Genomic DNA, 9,796 nt, shown 5'->3' on the forward strand with positions numbered 1-9,796 from the left:
ATAAGACTATTTTTGGAAAATTTTTATTGGCTCTAGCGTTTTTAAAAATAAAAAAATCAAAACGGTCCCACACAGATAAAAATAATTATAATCTGTGTTGAAAAAATCATTGCTCTATCTTCAAAAATTAGGGAGGAATTTATAGTCGAGAACGTTTGTATGGAGAATTGACCCCTCGTGTATCGTCTTTAAGGGTTCACCATCTGTCGCCTTTGTTACTAACCTATAAAGCAGAATAATTCGCATATTGATTTAGATAAGAAAAGAACAGTTATAATATATATATATATATCATATATGTAGGTATATTCCATAATTGGTAGTGGTACCGATCTTACCACTGCTGCCACCGATATTGGTACCGTATTGGGTAGTCTTAAAATGACCTTTTGCTAGGAAATAAAGTTCAACTACTTTAAATCATTCTACGTTTGTGGAACAGTAGCTAAGTCAAGCAGAGTTAAATGACGTAACAACACTCAATATTACCATTATAAGTTGTAGGTATATTAGGTCTAATAACAGGCTAACAAACCCTGTTTCCCACTAGTATTATGACCGGTCTGTTTTAATTGACGGAATCGAACCAATCTGCATGATCTCACGATTTATGAATCAGACGTAATGTATTTGTTAAAAAAAAATTGCACGAGGAATTATTTATTGTTCACACCACGTCTGTCGCGACGAACGCGATCCTCAACAAATTAGCAGGTAACTGTATGATTTTGACAGATTATTATTTATACTGGTAACACCGATTAACTGGTTTTATAAAAGAACGAATGACTTTGACAGTAAGGGGAAAGAGACACGTTGCGACCGGACGGACAAGGTTCGTGTGGCGGGAAAATAGAAAAGAAGTAAGTTGAAGGAAGGAGAGAAGACTCGACGTTAAATCGGTGAGTGTTAGAAATATAGAATCATAATTGGATCAGAGAGATGAAGGGATAACGTAAGAATGACGGATTAGGATAGAAACAGCCAAGAATATGCCAAATGGTTGTGAGTGGACAGGGTCGGGCTATAAGGGGAGTTGTGGAGGCCCGCGGCGGAGAAAGAATCTCCGCCAAACAATCAGAATAGAAACTAGGAAGAATGTTTATGATTTAGAATCTAGAAAAGAATATACTTATGGAAATCACTTCATCTCTCAGTCTTTACTACTTTATTGTATATGTTCAGAAATATCTTGTCGTTATGTCTTGTTAGAACTCAGGCATAGTTGAGGTTAGAGTAATAAAGAGTATTGCTCTGATCGTCAGCCTTGCATAGGATGAACGGACGTCACGACAAAATGGTGAAGATGCTGTGCGAGAATATCATTAGTAAGCGAAGCATGTACAGAAGAAACGTACTTATGTCCTTTTCGTTTGGCTCGGGAGGCTCCGAGGTACAACGGAATAGGACGGTGGAGACCAAGAAACTCACAGGACGGTGGAGACCAAGAAACTCACAGGACGGTGGAGACCAAGAAACTCACAGGACGGTGGAGACCAAGAAACTCACAGGACGGTGGAGACCAAGAAACTCATAGGACGGTGGAGACCCAGAAACTCATAGAACGGTGGAGACCTAGAAACTCATAAAATCATAATACGCTGGAGAGCTAGAAACTCAGGAAGTAGGATGTTAATGTAAGTCGAATATTATTAGAAATATTAGAATAAATGAGTACATAGACTGGGAACCCTAGTCTGGTCTCGCAGGATCAATTTTTTTTCCTTTCTCTATCTCTTTGTTCAAAGGAAACCTATGCTAGGAATCCTAGCTCGGGCTCACGAATAAAGTGTAAGACAGAAATGTATTTTATTACGATTGTGCATTTATTTCACGTATTAACTAGATAAACTTGTATATTTAAATTTTACAAATATAAAATGTATGAGCAAGAATGTATTTACGTCACAGGTGTTGGAGAGTGTGAAATAGGTTTAAGAAATCGATATGAGTTATAGACGGAAAAACGCCTCTGACAGTCAGGCTGGCAACACTGCGCAAGTTTGTTCTCGTTACGCTAAATTAATTTTAGTTACGGAAAAGTGGATGCTATTGGCCAACGTAGAAGTTAAGACGTTTCTTATTGGTTATTAAGGTCAATAATGCAACCAAATATAGAATTATAAACGGAAACGTACGTGCCGGCTTTGGCGCCCTTTAATCTGTGAATAAGTTCGGACCTATTTGTTTGTATGTAAATATTGAGTCTGAAGTTAGGATGTAAATAAATGCAATCTTGCGAAAAGTGCATAGGAAGAAAAAACTTATTTCACTAAGATGGCGAATTGCAGTTCTTGTAAGAAAGCATCGTGGTTGTGTTAACGAAAGTGGTCACTGTAGGCAGTGTTGTTAAGTTATCAACTTATCATAGTAAATAAACCAGTGTGAAACGCCGGGTTGATCCCAAGGGAGCAAGAATATAAACGTAAGTTTTTAAATGATAAGTTTCTTATTAGAATCCAGGTACTTACAAGCCACATGAGCACATGGCTGGCATCTTAAGTATCTTAACCTGTATGCAAAGGAAACACTTGCAACATGTTTACGCGATGTTTATTAGTTCAATGAGACAATAGTCTAACGAAAACTAAACTAATTTGGGAAAAAATAGGTGTAGGATTGAAAGAAATTATTTACTTTCAGTATTTCAAAATGGACGACGCCATACGGCTAAGATTGGAGCTCATCCATGATCGTCTAGTCAGTCTCATGGAACAGAATACGGGAGCAACAGTGACCGAAGACGAGCTAACCAAGCAAATCCAACTTGTGGAAGAATGTAACGCGAAATTGACGAAGGAGATACATTTTTACATGGAAAAGGGTAGTCAAGTCTCATTAGAGACTTTAAAGATATATACCAAAACACAGTTTCTAGCAGAAGATTGGAAAACGGAAATGAAAGCCTTAATAAAAGGTCCTTCAGTCGCGCCCAGTACAGCTAAGCTACCGAAGCTCTCTCTACCAACGTTCAAAGGACAAACGCTGCGGTGGGCAGAGTTTTGGGATAGGTTTAAGAGCAATGTACACGACAAGCTCTTGCCAGACTCAGAGAAAATGGCTTATTTAGTAGGATGCCTGGAAGGAGAGGCTCTCCAAGCAGTAGAAGGCCTTGGTATTACAGAGCTAAATTATAAGGTTGCGCTACAGATACTAAAGGAGAGATTTGGGAACCAACAGAAGGTTGTTGATGCTCATTATGATGCCATCAACAACCTAGAAAGGGCAGGTGACAATGCCACTGAATGTAGAGCAAATTATAACATAATCGAAAGGCATTTGAGGACCCTGCAAAGCCTGGGAGAATCGATAGATGGCAATCATCTTCGTTCTACGATATTATCCAAATTTCCAGAGAAGGTAATATATGAGTTACATTTGCTAGCTCTGGCAGACAGCACGGGAAATATTCGTAGTGGCTTACAGAAAATTATTACTGCTATGGAAAGTGCCAAAGAGAACCCTGTCCCCGGTAGTGTCAGTAAAATTTCTACAGGAGCGTTACACGTGAACACACAGAGTTCTCAGAAAAAAGGAAAACCACATCTGATTTCGCATAAGAAAGGGTTTAAAAGAAAACTACCAGAGAATAGGGAGCCCAAAAATAAGAAACCAAAGATGGCCTGTATTTTCTGCGAAGGGCCCCATTACAATGCATCCTGCATGGTGGTTAAGGACATTAATGAGAGAAAAAAGAAATTAGGGAAAAGGTGCTACATTTGTTTTAAGGAAGGGCACAGGACAACAACGTGTACCAAAAAGAAGCCCTGTTATTTCTGCCAAGGAACACACAATCAAGCACTATGTCCGAAGAAAACAGGTAATAGTAATAATACCATGTGTATGGAATCTATATCTTTACCAGATTTTAAAGACAAAAATATTGAACTTAATTATTGTTCTTACCTACAGACGGCCATAGTGGAGGTGGGGCAGAAGAACTCAAACAGAATTAAAACACGAAGATTGATGCTTGACAATGGCAGTGGTCGCAGTTATATTACCAGGAAGCTTGCAAAGGAACTAGACTTAGTGACAGATCAAGAAGATCAACTAGTAGTATTTGTTTTTGGGGCTGAGGATCCAGTCAACATTTCCAGCCCATCAGCAGACATCCGAATCAGAACTAGGAGAGGAATCACAAGAGATATTCGAGTTAATATTGTACGTCATATAACCAATTATCTTGGTCCCCCTATGAGTATGGATGGGATTGATGCTGTTGATGTTATAGCTGATGATGGGTCTGCTAGTGAAGAACCACAAATACTGATAGGTGGCGACTATTGTTACTCATTTCTCAGGAAGGAAATGTTCTTGCTGAAGGATCACCTATATTTAATTAACTCAGATTTCGGCTGGATGATTGCTGGCAAGGTCCGGCAAGAAGAGAAAACGAATACACTATCTGTCATCATGTACTGCCAATGTCAAGAATCAGTAACACCCTATCTCGTAACACCAGACTTACCCTTCCGGGAACCAGACATCAAGTTTCTATGGGCTTTAGAAAGTATTGGGATTGTTGACTCTCCCAAGATAACTAGAGAAGAAGAGGCCATCAAACACTTTAACAATACAGTTAAATATGAGGACAAGAGATATCAGGTGAAATGGCCCTGGATAACATACCCACCGGATTTACCTACCAATTATGGTCTTGCTTATGGGAGACTATCGAGTTTAATACAAAGATTAGAACTACATGCAATGGAAGAGTATGATAGCATTCTGAGAGAACAACTAGCTTCAGGAGTTATAGAAGTTATAGATCCTTCGGAAGTCGACTCCAGGACACACCCTGTTCACTATCTCGCTCATCATATTATTCTTCAGAAAGGAAAGAAGGGACGGGTGGTATATGATGGTTCTGCTAAACTTAAGAATAGTAAAAGCCTCAATGAGTGTATGTACAGAGGACCTTCGATGCTTGAGGACCTGACGGCTCTCCTTTTGAGATTCAGAGTCAATAAGATTGGAATCACAGCGGATGTGGAAAAGGCTTTCCTTCAGGTTGGACTGCAACAGGAGGACAGGGATGTAACCAGGTTCTTATGGTTGAAGAACCCCAAAGCAGGAGTAAATGAGAATAACCTTCTCCACATGCGCTTTTGTCGTGTCCCGTTTGGGATCATATCCAGTCCGTTTTTGTTAACTGCTACAATTCGACATCATATGTCAAAGGGTGACCAAAATCTTATGTCAGAGATAGCAGATAGAACCTATGTCGACAACCTAGTCACGGGCACAGACACGATAGAGGAAGCTCGTCATCTGGTGAACCAAACGAGGACTACATTCACCGAGCTATCAATGAATATAAGAGAATGGACATCTAACAATAATGTATTACTGAAGAGTATCCCAAAACAGTTTCGGTCCAAGGATACCGAATCAACAAAGGTATTAGGTCTTACCTGGCACATGAACAAGGATATACTAAAACTGAGGCTGGGTGAAACTCTAGTGGAAAGAAATCAAGACAAGATAGCCATGACAAAAAGAGGAATATTGAGAACTCTAGCCTCATTATATGATCCGTGTGGATTTGCAGCACCTTTAGTTTTACCTGCCAAACTCCTTCTTCAGGAACTATGGAAAAGGAAAGAGAAATGGGACACTCAATTACCAGAGGACTTGGAAGAAGAATGGCAGAAGGCAGTGAATGCTCTGAAGACTGCTGCTGAAATAGAAATTCCTAGACATGTTGGGCTGTCACCAAATAGAGACACAGAATGTGAACTTCATTGCTTCACTGACGCATCTAAAAGAGCCTACTCAGCCGTAGTATACCTCAGGATTGTGAATAAAAAAGAAAAGAGCACTAAAGTAATGCTCATAATGGCTAAATCCCGGATCACCCCGATAAACCACACAGAAGACCTAAAAATACCGAAACTAGAATTACTCGGATTCGTCATTGGGAAGCGACTCTTGACTTATGTCAAGACAACACTTAAAACAGAACTGACACGTCTATGTCTTTGGTCAGACAGTGAAATAATTTTATACTGGATGAAATCAGAAAAGTTATTGCCTCCATTCGTTAGTAGAAGAATAAACGAAATCAAACAGGAAAAAGATATTGAACCTAGATATGTCAGTACAGATTTGAACCCTGCAGATCTAGCAACACGACCGGAACTTTGGCATGTGAAGAAGGAATTATGGTTCAATGGACCTCAATTTCTTTTGCTGAGTGAGGAGGCCTGGCCAAAATTGCAAGAACATGGCCAGTCAGTTCTTTTAGCAGGAACCGACTCGACAAGAGATACCATGGAGGTAGATATGTCAACTCATGAAGGAGAATCCATCGGAGGAACCATAGAACAGGAAAATATAGAAAGAATGATCATAGATATAGAGAATATGGAAGACAAGGACCATATGCCGGTTTCTGCCACCGGAGTTGATGGAAACTGCAAAGACATAAAGAGTTTACAGAAATTACACTTCCCTCAAGAGGTAGCGGGTAAGAAAACAAGTCTGTCTAGAAATTTAGGACTATTTGTGGACATGGACGGATTATTAAGATGTAAAGGTCGAATGATGAACACAATGTGTTCATATGACACCAAATATCCGATACTAATACCTAAGAACTCTGAATTTACTGACAACCTGATTCTGGAGACTCATCAAAACTACTACCATGTGGGAGCCCCACATACACTGAGCATTATCCGACAGAAGTATTGGATTCCTCAGGGAAAGGCAAAGGTTCAAAGAATAATAAGGAAATGTCAGCAATGTATTAAACATGGCGGTGGTCCCTACAAACTCCCTCCCACACCAGCTCTGCCAGCAGAACGAGCTAACTACAGTGCTCCTTTCACATACACAGGAATTGACTATTTCGGGCCAATCTTTGTAAAGGAAAATGGACAGATGAATAAAAGATGGATCTGCCTGTATACTTGCCTAGCAGTACGAGCAATTCACATGGAAGTAGTTAAGGATTTGACTGCAGAGGAATGTTTACTTGCAATGAGAAGATTCATATCTACACGGGGAAGACCAGAACTCATAGTCTCAGACAATGCGTTACAGTTTAAATTAACTGCACAACTATTATCAAATGTATACTTCATGGACAATAAAATAAGGTGGAAATTTATCCCTCAGCTCAGTCCATGGCATGGAGGTTTTTATGAACGACTGATCGGCGTTGTAAAGAATTGCATGAAGAAAACCCTAGGAAAAGGAGTTCTAAACGACACACAGTTGAGTACAGTAGTCAAGGAAATCGAAGCTGTGGCGAACTCACGTCCACTTACATGCGTTGGTTCTGACATAGAATATGTATTAAGACCGGCTGATTTCTTAACCTACGGGAAATGTATAGCGATCGAACCTTCCATGCAAAATCCGTATCCAGGGGGGTCAGTCACGAAAGAAAATCTAATAGAAGGATGGAAAAAGGGCAAAATGATCTTAGAAGAATTTAAGAGAATGTTCCTAGGACAATACCTTTGCAGTCTTCGTGAAAGATATCAACATTCACACAAGGAACCTCGGGTTAGATCTAATCAAAACCCTCAGATTGGTGATATAGTCCAGATTAAAGGAGAATCAAAAAATAGAGAGAACTGGAAAGTGGGCAAAATCATCAGTTTAGAACGAGGAGCCGATGGAGAGTGTAGGGTTGCAAAGGTTGATGTGGAAGGAAAGGAATTTATAAGATCAATAGGTCATTTGTATCCGCTAGAGGTCGAAGAGGCTAGGCTAGATTATTCTGAAACAGGAGTGAGAAATCAAGAAAATCCAGATGTACAGAATGTAGAAGAATCTTCGGAGGATAGAACTACAGGGGTACAGGAAATAGAAAGCACACATCTTGAAAAGGAAGCTACAGGACCAATGCGACCTGACATTGCAGAAGATAATGATAGCACACAAGAGACTGTGGGTTTAGAGGACATACTCACTCCGGTAGAGAGAGGGCAAGAAAATGGTACTGGCGAGAGTGACAAAACAGTGACTGAAGGTAATGAGACTACAGAGACAGTGGAAACTGTGTCATATGGCAATGAAGAAAGAAGCAGACGAGCAGCTGCCGTCCGGGCAAGAGAAAAGATTGCCCAATGGACGAGCCAGCTGATAGCACTGCTATAGGAACTCCTGGCCGTTTGGGAGTGTCGCGACGAACGCGATCCTCAACAAATTAGCAGGTAACTGTATGATTTTGACAGATTATTATTTATACTGGTAACACCGATTAACTGGTTTTATAAAAGAACGAATGACTTTGACAGTAAGGGGAAAGAGACACGTTGCGACCGGACGGACAAGGTTCGTGTGGCGGGAAAATAGAAAAGAAGTAAGTTGAAGGAAGGAGAGAAGACTCGACGTTAAATCGGTGAGTGTTAGAAATATAGAATCATAATTGGATCAGAGAGATGAAGGGATAACGTAAGAATGACGGATTAGGATAGAAACAGCCAAGAATATGCCAAATGGTTGTGGGTCGGTATAAGGGGAGGACAGGGAAAGAATCGGGCTCATAAACTAGGAAGAATGTTTATGATTTAGAATCTAGAGAAGAATATACTTATGGAAATCACTTCATCTCTCAGTCTTTACTACTTTATTGTAATGTTCAGAATATCTCGTTATGTCTTGTTAAACTCAGGCAATCAGAGAGTAATAAAGAGTATTGCTCTGATCGTCAACTAGGAAGAATGTTTATGAAAATTTAGAATTGAACCGAAAACTAGAAAAACGAATATTGTAAACTGAGGTCAAAGACATTTAAGTAGATAAAGTTGGGTGGCTATCTATTTTTATGTCTAATTATTTGATATAATATCGCTATTTATCATGTTAGCATGATACGATTAATAAATCTAATTTAATCGTACATATATCTTGTTGGACAACAAACTCAGTAATGGACACCATAGTTCATGAGTAAAAAAAGAGTTTTTATCCGTTTCTATTTGTTTTTGGTAAGAAGAGGAATATTCTATTATATCTGATTAAATTAATCACGACTCTAGCATACATTAAATTAAGTTACACGAGTGATTAAAATACCTATCAAACGAAAAATGAAAATGTATCGGAATGATCGCAGCGTTTTTTTTTCTATAACTGATTGTTGTTTCTTGGCTAAGCCTCACTAATTTTAATACAAATATCGCGGTGAAATGTAACCTATAACTAAAATACTCCAAAAACAAGTTACATCAACCTTTTACCATATCAATGTCGGCATCAAAAATAACAAAGCTTTGCCCGTCTTGGCCGCAGGCGAGCGTCAGGCCAAGACTAGCCTGCAGCGGCTCTTTGTGTTGTCTCGGTCTAACGTCAGATGTCGCCTTTGATATTGTTTGGGAATGAAGGCTACATTTGTGTGATCAAGTGGAATTATATAGTTTGGGAGTTTGTAGCGTTTTCAGAGTGGTCATCAAGATTCTGACAGATCCGAGATCAAGTTAAAATTTGAAGAATTTACTTTGTATTCTTGTGGATAAAGTGCTATAGTTTCAGAAGGATAAAGTGAGGCCAGACCGGAAGAATATTATACATTTGTACGAAGAAATTACCACTCCTATTACCTCTTAAACTTGAAGTGTGACTATGAATGATGAGTCGCATGACAAATCGGATGACAAGTCGATGATTAAAGCGGAGGGCTCTTTCGCGAGTGTGGAGCCGACGTGTCGGTGGCCAGGCTGCGGGGTTCCTAGGACATTTAGGTGACCTAAGTTTATAACTAGATATTTTCGGGTTTTGGTTGCGATACAGATTATTTTTATTGTCAAGACAGAGTGTAAACTAGTAAAAATATACC

At 39.5% G+C, this 9,796-nt stretch overlaps 1 protein-coding gene across 3 annotated transcripts; it reads left to right on the forward strand.

Annotated features, from left to right (window-relative positions):
- Positions 1-2,493: 2,493 nt before the first annotated feature.
- Positions 2,494-8,409, forward strand: LOC125238008. Of its 3 annotated transcripts, none has more exons than XM_048145280.1 (3): positions 2,494-3,820; positions 3,913-8,171; positions 8,256-8,409. In XM_048145280.1, exons 1-2 carry the CDS (start codon positions 2,653-2,655, stop codon positions 3,954-3,956), a joined length of 1,212 nt encoding a protein of 403 aa, XP_048001237.1. In that variant the 5' UTR covers positions 2,494-2,652; the 3' UTR covers positions 3,957-8,171; positions 8,256-8,409. The 3 variants fall into 3 exon arrangements, with proteins under 3 accessions (XP_048001237.1, XP_048001236.1, XP_048001235.1); XM_048145279.1 differs by having other exon boundaries at positions 8,256-8,408; XM_048145278.1 differs by having other exon boundaries at positions 2,494-8,171; positions 8,256-8,408.
- Positions 8,410-9,796: the final 1,387 nt, after the last annotated feature.

Source organism: Leguminivora glycinivorella, chromosome 22, assembly GCF_023078275.1.
Source record: "Leguminivora glycinivorella isolate SPB_JAAS2020 chromosome 22, LegGlyc_1.1, whole genome shotgun sequence".
In the NCBI taxonomy this organism is placed as follows: Eukaryota; Metazoa; Arthropoda; class Insecta; order Lepidoptera; family Tortricidae; genus Leguminivora; species Leguminivora glycinivorella.